Raw genomic sequence first — 23,468 nt, 5'->3', positions numbered from 1 at the left:
AACCAACACTTGTGCATATCTAATCAGCAGTGGATTGCTCTGCTCTATATTCTCTGCACTATTTACCACTGCATGATGTTATGCTTCTGTTTGAACACCTCTTGGTGTTTTCACAGCAATACATAAGGTGTATACTTATGAAGGAGCTGTTATTAAAGTAAAAAAAGTTGTACATCGTCATTACTTTGCATTAGGAATTTACATAATCCTGTAGGAAAGTTATACATAAATGCATAATATCTATATAAACACAATACACACACACACACAAGTGAATATATCTACGAATGCACAGAAAAATGTTGATACTCATTTTCTTTCCCGAAATTCTAAGATAACTTGTGTAGCATGTCACCACTACATTTTTACTAACAAAGCATACACAGAACATGTATGCTCTGCTCGTTCCTCATAACCAATTGTGAACCTAAGAAACATTTATTGCTTTTTTGTTTCTGCTGTTGTATGACTTATGTAGTGTAAAATGTTATTGTTTTGTTTTGGTCCATAAAACATCTGTCCTGATATTCCCCCTTGCACACTTTAGCCTTTGTCAGTTGGCTCTGGTCATGTTTAAAAAGGATCAGTTCACTTACCAGGTTAACAAATGGTAAATAAATAACAATGATTTGCGCAGAGTGAAGGGCGGGTTGTAGGGCTTGCCCAGTGGCTTCCACTCCCTTCCTTCAGCAAACTAACCATCTGTTCACTCAGTGGCCTATTCACTCCATGGTAGAGGTTATAATTGGGCATTAAGAAGTGGGCCCAGTCTGCTGATCCTGCAGACTGTCCTAGGCCCACCACCTTGACAGCTTGTACATTTCTCAACTGCTACTCTTGAGAGCAGCTTGCACACTACCACTCGCTCAAATGCCCAGAGCACCACACTTGCTGCAGGCAACACACCTGTACTCTTGCAGATGGCAATAATGTAGTAGTGCAGCTGACTGCTTTCTCCCAGAATGGCTGTCATTCAGTCTTATCTTCCCTTGCCCAGTCTATCCAGTACCCATGCCACTGGCCAAACACGAGCCAACTGTGGTGAAGTTAGGGCTGTATCAATCTGCACTGTAGGGCGAGGACAGAATAACAGCTGTTTTGTCTTTCTAAACACATGTATCAACTTCAGATAATTCCTGATCTGGCAGTGCGCTTCCAAAGTGTGAAGAGTTCTTTCTTCTCTAGTTTCTTCCTCCCTTCCATAAAAAGGTAAAAGAAAAAAAGGAAATTCTGATAGGACACTTGTGGTATGCCTAAAAGACGCACAAGACAAAAGATAAAGGACTGAAGGTCTGATATACTTTTAGGAGAAGTGATGACCATAAAGTAAAGTCTACCAAAAGATTAACCTCGATGTCACTAAACACCAAACCGGCAGGTCTGAATGTATGAAATTCAAGTTCCAATCAGCCAAGAGTTCTTTTAAAGGTGCATGTTATACAGGATCTCTTTGAAAAACTCATGACAAGCAGAAGTAGCTAACAAGCGCAAATTCTTTAGAGAAAAAAACTGAGACCCAAATCACACAGGTAATGAAAATGAAACACTTGCTTTCTGACTGAATGGTAAGCAGCGGACAGAGAAGGCTTTAATGTCAACAGAGTCCAAGTTGAACACCTGGACAAATGGGAAAAAGCATAAGAGTTCAAGAAAACACTCAGTGTTCTATCACCTCAGGAAGAAGAGGAAATAGGTGGAGCTGAAGAGGAATGGCAATGCCTCAAAACTGCATGTGTGAGGACTATAGGACAGATAAGCGGCTGAGCCAGGAACAGAAATAAGACACACAAGGAAAGCTAGTAATGGAATGGAGACATCCAGAAAGTTATCAAAAGAAAGTAGTGCAGGAATAAATGGGAGACAGAACAGATAAACCAGACTAAGAAGGAATGCTGGTTGGCTAACAGAGTAATAAGCACAAGACAAGACGAGCGTACACTGCAAAGTCCAACAAGGTTTAATAGCTGAGTAAAACAAGCTTACAGCAATCAGTAGTCCGGTGCACACTCCGGTAACTGCCAAGCAATAAAAAGTTAAAAATCCTTGTCTGAAGAAGTTGGGAGAAGTGTTTCCTAATGAAAAGCGCTTTACACTTTGTGACTTGGATTCTGTGCAGCCAGATCATTTTTAACTCTTTATTGCTTGGCAGTTACTGGAGTGTGCACCGGACTACTGATTGCTGTAAGCTTGTTTTACTCAGCTATTAAACCTTGTTGGACTTTGCAGTGTACGCTCGTCTTGTCTTGTGCTTATTAGTTTTTGGACGTTTTTAGTAAACATGGCTAACAGAGTAGTTCCAATAGGGAAGAAAAAAAATCATCAGAAGCACTTTATCAGCTTCTGAAAAGTGACTTGGTAGATGGCACAAAGAAACTCTAGAAGGTTGAAAGGCACACACAGAAACCTAAAGGCAGTCAGACAGCCTTCATAAGGGATTCCAGCAACAACCTGCTCACAAATCTACAGGACATCACTGGAACATAGAAAGTGTATTTCCAACAGCTACGGAATAAAGTAAACACCACTAAAGCTGTACTGCCCTAGACACAGCCTACAATGAAAGAAGAGTAGCCCACCCTAGAAGAAATAAGAACAATACCAAGAAAAATGAAGTCAAGGAAAGCAGCGGGCTCAGATGAGGTCACTGCAGGTATGATCAAGACATTGGGTGAAATGGCTCCTGAGGATACTCACTGCAGTATGGAGAGAAAGGTGTATCCCAGATGACTAGACAATAAGCATACTAGTGCCAATGGACAAGAACAGCATGAACATTCACAACTGCAGGCAGTATAGAGGCATCAAACGCCTGTCACATTGCAAGAAAATTCTGGAGAGTGTAATCAAATGATTATAAAGAGCAGCAGAAACTAATATGGGAGGTGAGCAATTCAGATTCAGATCACGATGCAGCACATCCAACCAGATGTTTGCTGTGAGACAAACAGGTGAGAAAAAGCTAGAAATTACAAACTAGTACTAATCAGCATTGATAGACCTGGAGAAAGTATATGCCAAGGTCCCAAAAATGCTGTTTTGGGCATTTCTGCAATGGTATGAAGTCCTAGAAACACTGGTAGAATTAGTGTAGTCTATGTTCAAGGACCGAATAACACAAGTATGAACAGTGTTTAGACTCGCAGATGGGTTCCTAGTGGGAGTGGACTGAAGAGATCAAAGTGAAGTCTATTCTAAAATGCCTGGTCAAAATTTCATTTCATTCAGCATTGCTGCTCATGCTGTTGATGAACTACATTAGCAAAAAGGTCAGACGGGACAGAACAACACAGTTGCTGTATGCAGACAATATGGCATTACAGACTCTGAACAAGACATTCAGCAAAAGATGGGAGGGCAGGGGATTGAATTCAAAATAAAAATGAGTACAGATAAGACAGCTGTAATGGCAGCAAACGTGGGAAATTAAAAGAAGCCGAGAATTGAGACAGAACGGAAAACAGTGGAACAGGTTAACAGATAAAAGTACCCAGGAGGGGTGGTTAGGGAGAAGGGAAGTCTAAATGAAGCAATCAAAACTAGAATCAGAGGGCCTGCAGCCAACTGGCACAGTGTGTCAGGGATAGTGTATGACAGAAGAATGCCAAATAAGCTGAAAACGTGTACAAAACAGTGATAAAGAACCTGGGAAGTGAAGGCACAGCAGTTAAGGAAGCTAGAGGTGATGCACATGAAGTGCCTCAGATATGTGGGTAGGATGCGCACTGTGACAAAGAAACGAGAGGATCATATCATATCAAAGCCCAAGTAGCTCTAATTGCAGAGAAGGTCAAGGAGAACAGCAGTTCACACATACATGCAGGAATGAAGAAAACAATCCAGAAAAGACAATTTTGGATATATAGGAAGAAGGCAAGAGGAAAAAAAGAGAATGTCCAGCAAATAGATGGCTGGATGGATTGTATGAGAGAAAACCTGTGAAAGTCAGTCAAGACTGTCAAAGAAGGTAGGAGAGTGGCACTGAATTGTTAAGAGATGGCCATCACATGAAGAAAATGGGAAAAAGGTGGTTGATAATGATCTAGTATCTAAGATACCAGATATGTCTACTAAAGCTGATGAAGTCTTACTTGACTTAGCTGGCACTAATAAGAAATGTAAACTCATGTGATGATTATGAACCCCTCCTCATGGTCCCCTTTCTTCTTCATCTGCTAAGGAGTTTCCTCTTCTGTGAAGTGGCTACACCTAATAAAAGAAAATAGCTGAAGTAATGAAGGGTTTATGAAGGTCCACCACTGAGGTAAACGTCTGCTTCCTTTCTAAGAAAACATCAAGAAACTCCTGAGAACAACAACTAAATAAAACCCTTCAACTTAAACATTCTGGATGAACTGCATGAGTTCTTCCTTAAAGGAGTACAATCTTAACTATGCCACTATTTACAGCCACATGCCTCAGCCCATCTAGCTAAGGCATAAGCACAGTAAAAATTATAGAACATATGATAGCCCATCCATGGAATCTTGGAATACGGCATACAGTGTTTTACATACATACAAATATTTCAAGCATGAACATTAATGCCCTTCTAGCTTGCCAGTACCTAAATACTTGTTCTCATAATAAGTATCCAGGCTGTTCTTAAAAATATCTAAACTAGTACTTGCTTTAACGTAATTTGGTAGTCTTTTCCATGCATCAGCTACTCTGTCAGAGAACCAGTTAGTGCACTTCTCATTCCTATAGAATCTTCTACATAGATTGATGATTCTCCAGTACTTTTTGATAACCCCAAACTTTCCCAGAGGCAGTTGTCTCTACATGCCCTATATAACTGAATAAGATCTCCTTCTAGATAACTGTAAGAAACACTGTACAAGTTCAGATATTTTAGTCTTTCATAATAAATTTTCACGTCCATGGATGCCCTTGGTATATTTCAAGCAGCAGTTTTCCAGTTTACTCATGCTGGTTTTCTTATAGGATTTCCATATTGTTATTCCATACTGAAGTTTGGGTCCAATGTAACTAAGAAACCATGACTTCCTTATTTTTGATTTCCTACACTTTATAAATCTTTTTATACAACCTATAGTTCTATAACTATCAATAACCAATTGGCTGATATGATTAGAAAAACTCATAGCTGAATCTACCCATATACCCAGGTCCTTAAATGAGTCTACCCTTTCAATCACTGTGTGCTGTATTAAATATTCACTTTTCAATTTGTCTCCCAAATCTCATATGCGTAGTTTTTGATGCATTTATCAGCATATTATTCTCCTGTGCCCAAAATGGACAATTTAGTCAAGTTATTTTGCAGACATGCCTCATCTGTAACACATGTAATCAGTTTACTCAATTTTAGGTCGTCTGCATATAGACTGTAGAACACCTCAGATAAAACAGTTAGGTCTGAAAGATGCAATCTAAACAAGTAAGGGCCTAGGACAGAGCCCTGTGGGGCACCCTGACTGTAACCAAGTATTTCACCTGTCCAGTTGCTGTATGATACTTGCCATGTCCTATTTGTAAGCCATGCAGCTATCCATCTTATCAAGAGTACATCAATACCTAGCTGTACTAATTTACTGATCAGTGTTTTGTGTATAACCCTGTCAAATGCTGAAGTTAAATCTATATAAATTACATCACAGCACAATTTTTCATTCATAGCTGTTATTATATTGTTATAGAACATCATGTTACAGGTGGTAATAGATCGTTTTTCAACATATGCATGCTGATACATGGTTTTTACTAGCTCCCCTTTGAGACTAGAACTGGAAAGAATGATTAAGCCCTTCTCCAGAATCTGATCCATAGGACAGCACTGGCGCCTGGAAAGGTTAAAGATAGAGGTGAGGAATTTCCAACATGGCAGAAGGGAAGCTGCTCTTGCTCAATGCTTCAATCTCATTGGAAGGAAGTAAACTGACAAAATGTGTTGTTTCTGGGACATATACTACACTGAAAAGATCACAGTGGGATCTAGTCTAAAATGCCTGGTCAAAATTTCATTTCATCCAACATTTTATTTTTTTCTGCTTCTGTGTTCCCACCTCATACATTCTCCTGTAACTGTACTTATGTCATATGCATTTTTGGCCAATGCATAGTTGAAAATGGTTGTTAGACTTACCTTAACCATAAAAAAAAGTTCAATAAACAATAAATATATGGCATCTCTGATGTGAATGCGGGAGGGGGGCAAGACACTTTATCCTTCTTCACTGAATACGCACGTAGAGTGGGAAGGGTCACATATCAGTCCATTGTAATCCTCCTCAAGGGTGCACCAATGAAAGGGTCATTTGGTGAAAGAGAAGTAGGGAATGGAAGTCTCGCTCTCTACACTTGTCTCCAAGACAATGGCCTCCAGGGCTTCCAGTTCCTCACAGGAAGTAAAGGGTGAAGGAAATCCACTATCTCACAGCTATTGACAGGGCATGCTCTTACAAAGGCACACATTTGACTGAGCATGTGAAAGACAATGCCCTTGTGTTCAGGGATGCCCACCAACAGTATTGTAAGCATAAGAAGAACCTACACTGCACTGGTGCTGGTATCAGGCCATATCCTGGACTTGTGAAGACAAGTACCTGAAGTCTAGGGCCTGAATTGTGCACTTCAGTATAAAGGATATGAAGGGCCTTTCTTAGTCTGAGACACTGAATTCTGCCACAACTAGTGGTGAAGCACTAGGGAAGAATCTTTTGTGCAGACTGCTACAGCTTCCTGAAATCAAGCCGGTGAACTCCAGTAATCTGGCCAATCAACCAGAAAACAGGATGTGTCCAAACCTCAAGACGCACCCTAAAAGTAGTTGTCAGTGGCACACCTTGCTTAAGCAATTTCAAGTCTTCACTATTCAACATTGAGGATGTGACCTGTGGAAACTACCAGGTCAACTCAGGTGCTAACTTATATCCAGGAACTTGAGTTCACTGTAGTCCTTCTTTCTCTTTTACAATTTAAGGTTGCCACTCCCTGCATAACAAGATGGGTTAAAAACCTGTCCATCGTACATTTGTGAAGGCTAGCTTGAAACATCACTATTTATGTAGCACATACCTCTCAATCTGTATACACTGAAACTAGGGCAAAAACTTTGAAATTAGGTACAGCTTTCCAAAAACCATCTAATTTTATATTCAACACATTACAGCCTTTACAGTTTCCAATAGGCTTGTATGATACAAGATACAAACATAACCATAAAAAAGTCCTCTCTTGTCTGTCTCCCTCTCTCTCCTTATAAATTTGTATATGTACATGTAGTTTACAGCCATTAATTTAATCAGCCTATCTTTGGGTGTGATAAATTACTCAGAAAAAAGCTTGCAAAGCCATAGAATAAACATGTGAACTCCAAACAGATATTGTCCAGTAATTAGGTATGAACCCTGGAGACGTCAATGTGAAACATTCCTGAAATGTAAAGTGAAAACCAACCAAGCCAATCACTACGCTATAAAAAACTTTACAGATAACAGTACATCACTTTTCTGTTTGGAAACTGATTAATTTTGTAAACCTAATCAAAGTGCAGTGTGCAAAACAGCTGGACAGGCTAGTTAAGGACGTGCTTGGAGGCCCTAATGCCCTTTCCCCTTTCTGCACATTGAAATGCAGAACAAATTAAAATGGAAAACATAAAAAAAAAAAATTATGTGCCATCAGCTATGCAGCAATGCCCTGTGATTAGGTTCTGAAATGCGTTTCCTTATGGCACATGTAAAAAAAGTGTTTACAGTCACTGTACCACTGTGTTATGCCACACATTTACTGAACAGTGGGAAAAAGCAGAAGCTTTGTGTGCTTACACTTGTGGGTGGGTGTCACTGACCCTTCTAGCAAAAAAAGTCAATTCTTCTCACTAAAGCATGGCAATACAAAGTTGTATGAACCATGACCCCTCTAGGTTTTTAGTGGCATCTCGGGACTTTCAAAGAAAAACCTTAGGATCACTTAACCCCAAATTCATTATAACTTTCTGCTGTTAAAGCAAATTATTCCATACTCCTAACTACTGCAAATCTGTCCATTTTTGTATTTTTTCTTTTCAATGCTGTAGCACAGGCATGCACTAAAGCACCAGACAAATGTAATCACGACAATAACAATTAGCAGGTGGAGTTCGGCATCCTCTTGACCCGACAGTGGTTTCTTACACACGTAGCACAAGTCAAGGTTCAACAAAGTTCATTTCCAGTCTGATGAAAGTATCGGAAATAGGGAGTTTTAGTAGTTTACGGATGCGGATCCTTTGGGAAGAAAGTAAACAGTAACGGCAAGTTAATATTTAAAGAGGTAATTCATCACCTCCAAGGAGAAGTTGTTTTCTACTCGTTAACAAAGCAATTCCGGTAAAGAACATGACTACTGCATTCTGAACGTCCTCTCCCATTGTAAACTAAAATAGTAGATATAACAAAGGGCATCTTTAATAACGTTGAAATATTAAATAATGGGCCTCATTTGTTAAAGATTACGGTTGTCTGTATGTTACTCATAATTTGTAAAGATCCACAGAGTTTTTACATGTCACTACTTTTAACTTACTGTATTATGTGCAACTGTATATTATACACCTAACAAGCCGCACTGCACGTCCAGTGATCAGCAGCATTTATTTTTTTCTACAGAATGACCCTAATCAAAGCATTAGTTGTTTTTTCGATGTCAGTCACAGAATCCTGCTAGCTTGTTGTTGATGGAGGGTATAGTTTGCTGAACTGCAATTCTTGTTATCAGCTAGAAGGAGAAATGATCTTTGCACCAGATGACCCTAAACAAACAACTGAGCTGCTCTCTTCTGAGGTCAGCCACAGAGATTGATGGCTGTAGGTTTGCATACATGACTAGGCATTTATTATCTTCTTTCTTTAAGCGGCTAAAACAATGAGCATTCAAGCAAGATTCATTCTTTGGTTTGCACCTCGTCTTAACTACATTTTCCTAGACTTTGCAGACTTTATAATGCCGTTAAATTGTTATAATGTGGTAAATGGTACTGTACATTCGTATCGTGTAATTCATCAGTCATGACGCTGCACCCAATGAGGTTGGTTAACAAGCTCCGATTTAGTATAGCTCTAACTAAAAAATGTGGTAAGGTGTTTTGGTGAAGGCAGGTGTACAGATTTTTCTCACTATTTTCTTCTTTCCGATTACTAAATTTCCTGAATTGTACATATTTATTTATTTTACATTTGTTAACCGGGATAGTCCGACTGGATACATGTCCATTTTCAGCGGAGGCCCGGGGAGAAAAGCTCCAATCATACAGATAATATACACAATAAAAGTAAAGCTTGGTTTACAAAGTACAATAGACAACACACAAACGTTAAAAGACTAGTAAGGTAAGATTTACAGATTGTCATAGTTAAAAGGGCATTAGAGAAAGTCAGTGTTATGTACAGTACTATTTGTATACAATAATAAAGAGAGAGAAAAAAATTAAATATTCAGGAGCAGGAAAAATAGAAGAGGCAGAGCATGTACTAGAGCCTAGTTAAGTAGGGATGATCGCAACCTCAATATGAATAATGACATTAAAAATGTGATAGGCCGGAATGTGATGCAAATTATTTTCTTATTGGGAATGGTATTGAAAGTTCTGAGTACAATCTGCCCCACACATTCAGTATCAAGATTTTAATATCCGATTGGACTTTTAAATTATATTTCAAATGTAGAAGCTGTGATGTGCAGCACATCCATTACAGATTCAAGTTTCATTGGTTGGGTGATAAACACAAGTGAAACCTGTAAATCTTAACTGTAGCAGGTTAGAAACTAGAAAGGTTAGTTCTACTAATGGTAGTGGGACACATGTAACACACACCTGTAGTGAAAATAGGTAGATGTCAGCAAATGCATCTTTTAAAAATGCCTGACTTGTTGACACCACCCAAACAGCAGAATGCTGTCACAGTAAAAAGTAAACTAAAACAATTTCTATTTATAGAAGAAGTATATCAACAGACTAGAAGTGCTGCAGGACAAAGTTTTTAATTAGATTTAATTAGGAAAAGGTGATAACACTTTACTGCAGTGCATGCACAGCCTACAGAGTTGCAGGTAAAGTGAGTAAATTAACGGTGTCTTCATATATGTTCTGTGATTATCGATTACAACAACGTATGGTGCAGTAATGGACATGACCACTAGTAGGCATTTCACCAGTAAAAACAGTGGCTTGTGCTTTATAGTGGAGCTTTGTGTGTGTGTATTTGAAGATGTGAATGAAAAGGTGGTCAGTATGTTGGCCATACATTCAGAGAGAATCTTCCAGTGATTGCATGTAACTAGAAGCAACACTGCATGCAAACCCTGCAAAGTCAGGCAGCACTGATCTCAGACTATTATAAGAGTTAAGAGACATAACCGTGCCTAATGCCACCTCCCACACTCCCCACTTAAACTTGGACACTAACGCACTATACTGTTTCTCTAGTTAACAGGTACAGCAGCATTTAAATCCTATCATGCATCACTTACAGATGCCCCCCACCCACCAGTAGAAACATAGGAGTGGAGGGTAATCCTGGTAAGTAGTTGTACACAGGGCAATTTCAAGGCTCGTCCCCCTTTTAATACTGTTACTTAACATTACTTAATATTACTGTTTGTGCTGAGATAATGCTTTACCCATATTTGTTTCTAACAAGCTGACTGCTAAGCAGAATGTACAGCATTACTGACATGGCTTTGTGAAGCTGTATAATTGTGTAGGAATAAGCAGTCAGTCCTCAAGCAAGATGCTTGCTGGGAGTCTCCAGCTGCTGATGTGAGATTGTAGTCTTAAACTGAGGCATTAGCAGACTTTCTAAGGAGTGTGTGCACACTACAAATGGAGGCAAAGGAACTGCATCAACAAACGTGACTGTGGTAGGCTAAGAAAGCCATTGAAACAAAGGCCAAGCGTATAAGCTGTTTATTTACAGCCAGTGACTATCAGTACGTGTCCAACTGAGCTTTGCTCATTTTCTTTACCTTCCCATGACCAAAAAAAAAAAGAAAAAAATCCAGTTAGGTGGATTTTATTGTGCCTAATTAATGTATACATTTTCCAATTTTTTGGAGGGGGCATCAAGAGCAGGATTTATTAGTTTTAGTCACAGGAGGTAAAAATGTGTGTGTGCAAGTGTGCCAACATACAGGATCTACAAATGTACTAGAAAAATAGGTAATGCATACTTGCATACATATTAGTATTAGTAACTTTTAATGTGGCCAGTGGTTTCTGTATTTCAGATAACAGCAGTAAGATTAACAATTGTGTGTAGCTACCAAGCAAACAATCTGCATGTAACTACATAATGATACATTTAATTTGCACCAAAAACAAATGTATGCAAACAGTAAGAGATATGCATTATTCAGCCACATCTCCTATTTAATGAATGCCAAATCACAGCTATGTACAATATTATGAATTATCTTTAACAAAATGAGGAGTGTTATTACTGGGGAATATAAAAATATTCTAACCTACAGGTACTGGTGAGGCAGTGTAAACATGAACTAAAAAAAATTATTGAAAATGAAATGCTGGTCTTACGGGCTAATCCAGTACCAACATTAAGGAAAGTAGAACCAAAAAACTAGGTATTGTTTTAGAAGACTGAAGGACACAAGCAGTATTGATCGAAGTAGCTGCATATAGCAATTTGTGTCCTGCATAAATACATACAGAGAGAGAGTGTGTCGCAAAATACCAGAATATGCAAGTTGAAACTAGAACAATGTGAACTAGGGAGACCCAGATAGTTCCAATAGTAGTAGGAGCAACAGGGCTTATTTTAATATGTTGCAGATAAAGCTAGCTCCTTGTGAACTGCGGTTGCTAAGAAGAGCACTCTGGCAAATATCAAAAGAGGACAGAAGGCTGGTGATTACAGAAAGGAATATTTTACCACAGTAATATGCCTTACAGTCATAGAGTTTACAAACAGCAGAGTCAGTCCGTGGACCATAATCACCCTTACCCATACCCAGTCTCTTATAGTATCTTTCGTCTACAGGAGGATAAAGTCAAACCTGGGATGAATTTATGGGTTCTCATCCAATAAGCAGATGATTATTTCAAATATGGGGAAGGTTCAAGTACTAAGCTTATCCCTCTAACGTCTTATTTACTTGGGATGGGTCTTTATTTCAAGTGTAGGTACAGTCATTTGCTTTATGGTAGTATAGGAGGTCAAGAAGGTGTGGGTCCTTGGCAACACACAATGCTAGATCTAAACACTGCAGAAGGGTCTGTAAGAGACAGAGCTTTAAGCTCATCATGGTAGTTGAGGGTCTTTATTCCAATGATCCTCTGGTATCTTTGTTGCTAAGTTCAGCTAGATACATACCAGCAGGGTCACTACATTCTGTAAATGGTATGTTCATAGCAGAGTACAGAGGAATTGAAATATCCTGTGACTCACAAGAGATGCCTATAGTTATTAACTGGGACAGGTAGAAGAATATTCTGACTAGTGTTATTACATGGTGTTCAAATGATAGGGAGCTCTCCATGAAAGTGCCAAGATCTTAGGCAACTGTATTAGTTTAGAGTGGAGACTAGTCTTAACTCTAGCATAGCTACACTTCTTTGCAGTTAATTTAAATCCATTTCTAATACACCATTTGTCATGGTTTAGCATTGCTGTAGTAACACAGTATAGGATGCTGAGCTAATAAACACCTAGCTTGAAGTTATTGGCAAATTTAGCTAACCTTATTATATCGGGGTTAATGGTCTGGAGATCTGAGACATAGGTGCCCAACAGAAGAGGTCCCAGTACTAAGACCTGAGGAATGCTACTGTAGTCTTCGTTTTGCTTTCTCCTGTAGCAGCCTGTTATTTTAAGTGTACAGACTCGTATCTTGCAGCATAAGGGTCAATATTTAGGCCTATCCATAATAACAGAGGGGATAATAGGGTAAAAAGGCCCCTTCCAGACCCAGGCAGACGCATGTTGTATGAACTGCACGACTGTTACAGTAAACTCTCAGTTAACCGGAACTCAAGTAACCATAAAAAAAAAAAAAACGAAGAAATACAGTACAATTTTCATGTGTTGCACTTTGTTTCCCCTGCAGAAAAATACCTTATTTTTTAGAGTTTTAAAAAGGAATATGGGAATAACCCCCCCCCCCCCAACCTAAGAACAAGTCAAATCAAACAAATAATATTGGATACTGTATTAGTCAGGCTTATTTTTAATAGTAACGCTCAAGCAGCCAGAAACTACAATCCCCATGGGTGCCAGTTAACAGAGTTTACTGTAATATACATAAGTACTAAAAACAAAGTAAAATTGTGCTTACTTTATGCAGCTTAAAACATTATGCAAGTGCAGGAATAAGTATACTTGTGACAGGTGATCCTAATTTAAAGGTTATTCTTGGTTTCAGATGCTAATTTTAAATTGATCCTCTTTGGTCTTTCTAATGTTATCTTTCAGATGGATGCTTTTTTTTTTTTTCTTTCTGTGATACACTTAAAGGAAAACTCCACCTTTAGAACTAAAAAATCTATTTTTTTCACTCTGTCTCGTTTCTGAGTTACTTTAGCACCTCAAAATCTCTCTGACTGCTTCTTATAGAATTTTAATGTTTTTTGCAAAATGGCTGTTAATGCAGCTTGACATGTCAATGTGATCTTATTTTTCTTCAAGCCTTTCTCTTTCCCGTAGTCCATTTCAAGTCGGCTTTAAATGCGTCATGCTAGATATAAGGAAGTACTGTTGTATTCCTATTCATTGACATAATGGGATTAGTGTCTGTCACTGTCATTTTATATACTGTCTGTAACAAGACTGCTTCTTTTATTTCTTTATTGGCCCTCATTTGTGTCAGGGCTTGTTTTACAGTATACTAAGGAATTGTACAGCTGCAGCCAAAGCAGTTGCTAAACTGCAAACTTTTATTTAAAGTATTTTGTAATACAAGATAAATCGACAGCCCCTCACCCTACACTTTGGTAAATGTGCTGATATTTTACAAGAATTTCAAAAAATATTTTCTGACTTTTCTCTAAATGTCACAGATATCTTTGATACTACATTCAAGTCATCTTAAAATGTAAAGTAGTGTAAACAAAGATGCTAAGTTTAATAAAGCTTAGCATTTCAATACTGTGGTGCTGCTTATGCAACCTTGTCAACAGAGGTGACAACTGTCTTTGAACCATCAACTGATCTAATTGCTCTGCTTTGCTGTGAAAGGCATGGCTACATTGGAAGCAGCTGTAAATCAGCGTAAGTTCTCTTCCTCTCTGCAATAAAGACAGTGGAAAATGTTTTTATACCTCTGTCTTGTTTACAGCAGACTGAGCTCCTGACTATGCATTTCTCTGTGCCTGTGGTATGTCACGCAAGTGTAGACAAATTCCTCTGCAACTTGTATGAGAAGTTAAGCTTAAAAAAAGGGTGTTCTTTCCTAGTGTTACCATATTTTGTTGTATGTAAAAGAGGATGAACATGTGTTTTTTCGTCCTCTTAGGGCTGAAGAGCAAAAAAAAAGAAAAGGTCTTTAACTCTTGTAAGATTAAAATTTTTTGCTCCCCTCTTAGGGTGAAGAGCAAAAAAAAAAAAAAAAAAAAAAAAAAGGTCTTGTCTTTAATGCATTTCCGACTTAAAGAGAAGTAGCTCCGTGTTTGGGGATTTTTGATTGGCCCGTATGCCGGTATACGAGCCAATCAAAACCTCGCACAGCAGAGCCTCTTCTGTTCAATGCGGAACATCAAGCAGTTCCGCACTGAACAGAGCTCCGCTTTTTGACTGGCTCGTATACCGGTAAACGCACACAGCGGACCCTCTTCTGTTCAATACGGAACATCAAGCAGTTCCACATTGAACAGAGCTCCATTTTTTGATTGGCTCGTATGAGCCAATCAAAAAAAAACAAAAAAAAACAAAGCAGAGGAAAGACTCCAAAATAGGGATGATAGGGATGTCTGGTTTTTGAAAATTCTGCGATTTGTCCGGGTTTTAATCGCAGAATTTTCAAAAACCACCCGGACAGGAGCCCAAAAAAGAGAGCGTGTCCGGGGAAACCCAGACGTATGGTAACCTTAGTCTTTCCCTTACTCTGATATCAAAGTGAGGAAATTTAAAGTTTTATAAAGTGCAAGCACATTACAGATACCTACACATTTCTGGAATCACTGTAGGGAGAAAAGCACCCTAAGAGTTGAGTTAAACTGTAGGAGAAGGTAGAGTTTTCCTTTAAATGTGAGTAGATTCTGATTCCTTATATGTCATAATTAGCTTCTGCTGTTGTAGAGTTTATTAATGCTGACATGCCACTAAGGTGATTCGTGTTTACTTTCCTCAATACATTAGGTTCGGTTTAGGACTACATAATTTCATGCCTCTCAAGCCATAGACGTTGAAAATATGTACATCCAGCTAAAAATCTGGGTATCATTTGTATAAGTACATAACTTTATTATTTTCTAGTAGGAATTTGGGATATTACTCAGAAATGCTTTTAAAATACAGAGATAGACCTATAAATGACAGATATAAGCACATTATCCAAGGAATAGTGTAAAGTCAGTAGACATTAATGATCTGTGTTGCACAACTGTACCACACAAGGTCATTTATTTTTGCTTCAGAACGAGGGAGATATGAGGTGTGTCCTCTCTCATTGCCACTATTATGCTGTTCATGTAATGGGGATTCCTGCAAACTAGATGGCTTCAAAAATCAAATCTGTTGAGGGAAACTCAGAAAATTACATGAAGGGGTAATTCAAGCCTGAAAATAGGACCATGCTTTTAAAACAGGGACAGGTGAGAGGTGTGCTTAGTTTACACAGTATGTTAGAGAGTAAACTTAATTGCCAAAAATAACATCTGACTACCTGGGTGTATGGAAATACTGCAGATGCATTCTGTCAGCTTGTCATATAGTTTTAAATACATTTTTTTAAAGCTCTTGAATGGAAAGGTATTTGTGGTGGTAGACCTAAATACCCTAAAGTAGAAGATTACTGATTTTTACAATCTTATTTGACCAGAGATGAGGATACTACAGGAGCAGTTCAAATAGATGTAATATTAGGGTCAGGAAAATGTTAAACCCTAGTGGGCTCCTGTTAGTAAATGTTAACTCCCTTGTACAAAGACTAAGAATTTTCAGATGCATCAGTCTCTGTGGCAGAGTAGTGACACTTAATTCAATGGGTACTTGAAATCATCCATTTTAAACAGTTTTATTTATGGGTAATTCCCTACGCATTCATATTCTTCTGTGGACAAGGAGGGTAACAAACAGGATTACCTTAAACACAACACATTACCAGTTCATCTTCTAATTCTGCTTATATGTACAGGACATCTGGGGTCTCTGACAAATGCCACCCCCCCCCCGTTTCCAGTCGGTCTGACGGCATGACTTGTGCTGAAACCAAAATGTCTGTTACGACATGGGTATGGATGTTTTGAAGTTGCAAGACAGCATCTTTATCACCCCCTAAATGATCTGCTGGTAGGATAGATATCCAATTTGATGCACCCCCTCATTAGACTGAATAAACCCTAGGGTACGCAGTATGGTTCTTGAGTGAAGCAGCTAATACTGTATTAAGTTAGTAATACACATACAAATCTTTGAGTGCATGCCTATGAACCGGAATAGTGCACTCGCACTGAATTGTTCCTTTGCCTATGGCCCAAGATCTTGGTTGAAACTGTCCTTTTGATTTAATTCGCCCACCCAGTTAAAATATGCATACACAGAATACGAGGCTGTGTGTGTTCAATTAATTTCCTTTTCAGAGGTCGGTCTAAACAAATGTTAAATCTGATGTACTTCCTCACATATACTTTCTGCCACTGCTGATAAAAACTCAAGAACAAAGTGAAACACTTAACAATTTTGAATAGTTCAGTGGAACTACCTGACTGTAAGACTTGTTAACTTACAAAATCTCCAAGTTATATGCAGAAAGAGAAGGGATTTCTTGTAAATGGATGTCAGGCAGTATGTGGCTTATGCCGCCTTTTGTAGTATTACTTTAGTGCATTAGTGATTGGACATTAGTGATCTAAAGGTTATAATGTCCTCCGTGCAATAACAATGTACCAAAACATGAATCTTTCAAAGCTTGAAGAGAGTCCAAAACTACAACTGTTGTGGTAAAGCATGCAAGAGGGAGACAGCAACACTATGGAAGTGACAACATGATCCGAGATTAACTATAATAGGACTAATTTTTAAAATGGTCGGTCAGCAGAGTCCCAGGGGGAAAAAAGATTTAGTGTTGGGTGTAGAAAAGGGTTTCACAACAGAGTAGAAGTAGGAATTATGGATTGCTTCTGACCCTAAAACACCTTGCTATGCAGTAACAAATGTTCATAAACTTGTTTTTCCCGGCTGGGAGACAGAGTGTCTGCCAAGTATAACATTTTGCTGAAAAAGTAGCTAAGTCAAGAGGTATTTCTTTAACGGTATACTGTCCATATAGCTGTAGTTTTCTTACTAAGTTTACTTCATGTCAGTAGAACAGCTAGAAAAGATCAAATTGGAAAATGATTTTTGCTTTGTGGTGGTGGATATGGAATCACTACACATACTACCACACCATGAAAAGGCCTAAAAATTACAGCAGTTTACCTTAATATTCTGCTTGCTTCACAGTTATTTTGAATTAAATATTTGCAGATACTGGGGACAGCTATGGGAAGTCCATTTGAAACAAAACATCCCCACACCCCTTACTACTTAAATATACCAACTCCAAGATCACACAATTCTAGGACCAGGGGAAGCATTCCCCTATTGCTGTACACATGCTACTGCACAACTGAGTTGTGGAAGACTTTCTGTCAGAGGAAAGATCAGCTTTAGCTGCACTGACAATAGTGCAGCTTAGGAACATGGTGTCATTTCATCTAACTGAAGAAGGCTGGAGAAACGTAATACTGCAAGAGGAATGTAAGTACAGAGATGGTTATTAAATTTAAAGGGTGAGACAATATGTTAAGTATTTATACAGTAACTGTCAATTCAAATGTAAATGATGGGGGGTGTTGCTAAAATGGGATAAAAAGACTGTTGCTGAGGGACAAATGTGAAAAGGGTACAGGGGGTTAGTTTATGGGTTAGATGGAGTTACTTCCAAGAGTGGTCAAAGACAGCTGAGATCATAACTCAACTTTTTTTTTTTAATAAGCGGAATCTTAAGGTATGGCATTGGGTGAGCTAGATAATGGTATACTTTAAGAAATTAGATGAGAAGTGCCTTGGAAATTAGAAGTACCCCAAGGTGACCTTCAGCAGTAGGATTTTGAAGAGGTTTATAATAAAGCAAATGTTGGTTTGAAAGGCCAGCATCAACATAGATTTCTCAGAAGGCAAAGTGTTGAAACTGAATGATTTTTTATGAATGATAATTATAGAAGAATTAATTGGTGGATGAAGTATATTTAGATTATAGGAGGGTTTAAATCATATAGAAAACTGTTAGGGAATGAATTTCAACCAAGAAAAGAAGTAAGTGGTGGTTGGGAGTTTACATTCAGCTTTCTTTCTGATATTTCTGCGTAGTTAAAATATTCAAAGCAGAGATCAGTAGTACTGTGCAGGTAACTATAAAAGAACTGGATATGTGGCACAGAAGATGAAGTTAGACGATAATCATCAAGTGCATTATCAGGTATTTAGGTACATGGGACTGCTGTGGAAAAGGCAAAATATTTACAGATTCCAAATGAATGGACTGGATTACACCAAAGCTGAAATGAAGGTGTGAGACATGACCAGACACTTGCATGCATGATGAATACTTAAGGAAAACACCCTCGCGTCCAGTTCAATTCAAGTATAAGGTTTCTTGGCAGAGGAGTTTCTCTCTGTGTACTTGATATATTACAGTCACAGGGAGGGAAATATTTTGTTCTTCTACTGGCACTGCCCCCAGTCTTACACTAGTAGTTCACAGTGTGATGGACACTTCAATTTTGATCCACTGCATTTGTTTTAAAGAGAAATATCATTGCTCATCACTTTTTTTGTAGGAGAGTGGTCTACTTGGAGCTTTTTTTTCTGTAAGCGAGTGAGGGGTCTACTTGGAGGTATTTTTTCCTGTAAGCGAGAGAGAGAGTGGTCTACTTGGAGGTATTTTTTTCTATAAGTAAGAGAGAGGTCTATCTGTTGGAGGTATTCTTTTCTGTAACTGCAATCTTAGGTGTAGTACAGACCGTAACTACTAAATTGTCAAGCTCCAACAACAGCAATAAACAGAAGTGGGAAAATGAAATTCAGGAGGACATTTGTACTTCAGTTAAAAAATATATATAACTTGCGCATTTAAGGTTGTAACTATTTTCTACTGTGCTGCATGGAGTTGTAAAATTATGTTATACAAAATGCAGCACATTTTTTCAAAACGTTCAGGATAATTAAAAAAAAAAAAACTTCCCACTGTAGCCATTCATGAGCAGAAGCAGCAGTTTTCACATCTGTCACAAGTTCTTTAAGTGTAGTTTACAGTGATAACTTTGGCATCTCTGGAAGTGTATGTGATGAAGTCCTTAAAAAAATCTACAGTTCAGCGGTTTTATTTTATTGAAAATAGGTTAGTGCAACTCGGAGAACAAGGCAAATATGACAATTGGGGCAAAAAATGAAAAGTAAATTTTCAGAGGCTATGGAAGATACTTCTGAGATACACTACTGCCATTTTGTTTACATGGGAGTTGAACTCTTGTACTGGGTAGCAGTGCCTGTCTGCTAGATCAACTCTAGGATTCACATGCTGCTCGTAAGAGACTGAGCAAGCATGAGTAGTAAACAAGATCAGAGTGTCTGGCTCCCTGATGATCACTGTGTGGTAAAATCTATTAAAATTAAACAAGTACTGAGTGATTTTGACACATTAATCTAGCTAAGAATGCAACAACACAATAAAAAAATGAGTTTTAAGGTGGACTTTTCCTTTAAGAAGGCTTTATCTACTCATGCGGGGTGAAAAAGAAAAGGGCTGATGAGGTATAATTTAGCCATTTTTTGAGAGTACTGAGTGATGATGTACTAAAATAGCTCATAATACAGGGGGGGAAACGCTTCTGAGTTCCAATGTGGAGTTTACCTTTATGAAAGCTTGAACTATTCAGAGTCAAGGTGAATAAAGAGAGGTGCTAGAGTATGAACAATTCACAGTATAAAGTGGTACATTTTGTTTAGGTCACTTATGGGTAACTGCAAGGAGCTTAAACCTTGAGGTTGGCCATGAAAATAGGAAATAAAGTACAATTTTTGACCAGAAGGACACACTGACAGAAGTGTACATATACTGCAAAGCTTTAAAGACAAATTTCTGTAGGACCATAACACTTAATGTATGCTTTTATTTATTTTTAGATGCCAGCAGCAGTTGGACCGTACGGACAGTCCCAGCCCAGCTGATTTGGCAGAGTGAAGATGGGTTTCATGATGGGGATGGCAGCTGAAATGGCAGCAGGAGCCCTTTTTGGCACATTCTCATGTCTCAGCTGCCTATAAAACAAGACTTCATAACCACTCCACTCCAGTAGTTAATAGTGGTCCATTCTACCCATTAGTTTAGAAATAAAGTAGTTAACATTGTTGTACTGATTAGCTTTCAAAATGCAGCTGGATTAGTGTTTGCAAAGTGTTGTTTTGCGCCCCTCCCCCCTTTTTTACAAATATGTTATCCTTGAAACAGGACTTCTTTTCACTCTAAACTTAAATTAAGTAGCAGCGTGCTTTTAAATTTAGAACAGGTTCACAGACTTTGTAGTAATTAAGACACTTACATGGATCTTCCAGCTCGGGGGGCAGGAGTAGAGCTGGTCACACTAACTACTTTCTTTTTCTCATCTTTGCATGTCCCCTTATGAGGATGAAATGATGGAAAGAGATGGATGCTAACAGGCCTTACCAAGAAATTCCACTGGGCTGAGTGCAGATGCAGAGACTATGGTTAGACCCCCCCCCCCCACCGAACTGTTTTAATATAAACTGATTTACAGAATTCTGTGGGACTGAGAATAGGCCAGCTTTCGGTGCATCTTCTCACTGCTGCCATTCTTGAGGAAAACCACTGAGTCAGGTGACTGTTGAGCCACAACACAGTAAATACCAGCTGATTTACTTCTGGAAGTGTTCCTCCACTGCTGGTAAAGAAATTTTGAGTCTTTTAATTATGAGTAATGTAACCCAGGTTCAGCAGTCACTGGGCTGCTCTCCCATTTAGGGGTGTGGGGATGCCATGCTTATTACTACAGACTGACTCAAACATCTGCTGGCTAGCATGCTTCAGTGTGGAAGAAAAGTGACCACCCTAGTACTGCAGGATATGGTTATAGCTTGTTTTCTGTCCTACCCCCACCACATTTTTTTTGTCTGCTTAAAGAAAATAAGGAAACTGAAAAATGAACAGAATGTATAGGACATGCAGAAAAAGGAACAGAGATGTATGCAAAATGAGAGCGAGAAATTCTCATCTCCAGCTGAAATAACATTCTGTACTGATATTTAATCTGGTGGGGGTGCTGCGATAGCCTTGTCTCCTCACAGTAAGACGTTGTCCTGTTCGATTCTCAGCTAGAGCGTCTTCTGTGTGGAGACATGCGTGAATGGGCGTACCTTCATTGAAGGTTGTGCGTCAGTGCCGGCAACTCGGCACGTAAAAATCTACTGCCAGTCATTAGCAGACCGGAGTTCTGCTGTGGCGACCCCTAACTGGGAAAAGCCGAAAGACACAACAACAAAAAAAAATGATATTTAATCTCCGTTATAATAAGAGCATATGTCATGTAAAGGACAGTCTAGCACCTAAACATTTTCAGAAGGAAGCAGTGACTGATAAAGTACTTTTTAACCCTGAAGGGAGCACAGGCACATGCTAGACAGATGAATTGAGCCAGAATTCATCTGCATTTGCAAATCTAGTATGAAGCAAGGTTCATCACAACCAGAGATTATTATAAGTGTGTGCAGTTCTTACAACTGAAGCAAAGAAAAGCCCCCTTCCAGTAGAAATTTGTACATTACAAATCAAAAGGAAGTAAACAAAAATGTCCAAATAACTCGACAATGTTGAAAGAGGATTCAGAACTGGTAAGACACAGAATAGAGCCTTCTCCCACCAGGGGAAGAAAATACCAAAAGACTACACTAATGTATTGACACAGAACAAAGTTCCTGTTTTTAACTGTATGGTACATGTTACAGTTACAGTACTTCTAATAGTAAACCAAAAATAACATAGTTATGAAGTTGTAGAATAGGTGCAAATTGCGCCCACACCACATCTTAAGGGAAATAAATGCACATTAAGGGGCAACAATGTTTTGCTAAACAAAAAGCTGCATATTCAGAATTGTAAAAGGAAATATAATTCAATGGTGGTAGCTTGAAAAATGGGCAGATAATTTGTTAGTCATTAACACAAGGATCCACAGATATGCAAGAGTCTATTTTTGGCACTTAACATCAATGCGAATTGAAGGATTTTTAACTGTGGATAATGTAGAAAATTTTAAACAGTTTGTGCCTTTTATTTCTATGCACACACATCTTTTTATTAAGGAGTAAGACTGACTGACACAGATCTTCCCCATTTTTTTCCATCATGCTACAACCTCAGTTTTGTTGTTGAAAGTAATTGGATGGGTATTTAAATTAACCCCTGGCATAAGTGGCAGTTGCCTGCCTTAAGAAGGGAGGGTCAATCTGAGATGAAACTGGCAAAGCATAATGGTTGCAAGCAAGACACCAGTAACCTTGAACTTCATACAGCAAAACACACTGGGCCATACCTAAATACTAGTTACCATACTGTGTTAGAACTTCAGATCACTGACTGACTCACCAATATCGACTCCATCACCCCCCCACCCCCCACACACACACTTTTAAGCTACGACAGTCCCTTTACCTTTCATGTACAGTGAAGCAAACCTTTTTTGTGGGGGGTGGGATCTGACAGCAAGTAGTCAAACCATAAACTTGGCAGAGAACACTTGTCATTTGCTGAAAGTCGTATGTACTTAAGGTACATTGCTGTTTGTACTAAAAGTTAAACTCTTTCTTTTCAGATTTGGAATGAGTGGTCGAGAACTGATTGGAGGAGTTGGAAAAACAATGTTGCAGAGTGGAGGTAAATTTGGCACGTTCATGGCCATTGGAATGGGAATACGATGGGGAAGCACATTCTTTTCTTTTGTTAAAAAAAGTTTTACTATTCCATTCCACCTAAAATAAAATTTATGTAAATAACTGAACATGAAATAAAACTTGTACATATGTATATAAGCTTTGGCTGGTTTGCTTCATTCAAAACTGAGTTGCACATTTTTAAAAGAAAAGTATGAAATAATGTGAAGTCTGCTCTGTTTTTCTTTATGCTACATAATGTAAAATGCACACTTTCTATGAAATCTTATTCATGCACTTGACTAGTTTCTTCTAAATCCAGAAATGACATCAAATTTAACTTTGCTTTGGTCTTAATCAGCCTCAGTC

General features: G+C 38.5%; 2 protein-coding genes across 2 annotated transcripts in view; one reads left to right on the top strand and one right to left on the bottom strand.

Annotated features, from left to right (window-relative positions):
• ERGIC3 (ERGIC and golgi 3) overlaps window positions 1-23,468 on the bottom strand; it is a gene marked incomplete in the record, with an annotated part of 681,165 nt that overhangs the window by 113,462 nt on the left and 544,235 nt on the right.
• Window positions 20,340-23,207, top strand: ROMO1 (reactive oxygen species modulator 1). The gene is given in 2 exon segments (XM_044090528.1): window positions 20,340-20,466; window positions 23,038-23,207. Coding segments are annotated over 2 exon segments (297 nt in total).

This window comes from Protopterus annectens, chromosome 12.part0, assembly GCF_019279795.1.
Source record: "Protopterus annectens isolate FY-2018-M chromosome 12.part0, PAN1.0, whole genome shotgun sequence".
Taxonomy (NCBI): Eukaryota; Metazoa; Chordata; order Ceratodontiformes; family Protopteridae; genus Protopterus; species Protopterus annectens.
Note: the sequence above shows the minus strand (reverse complement) of the source record. Positions and strands in the feature narration are given on the sequence as shown.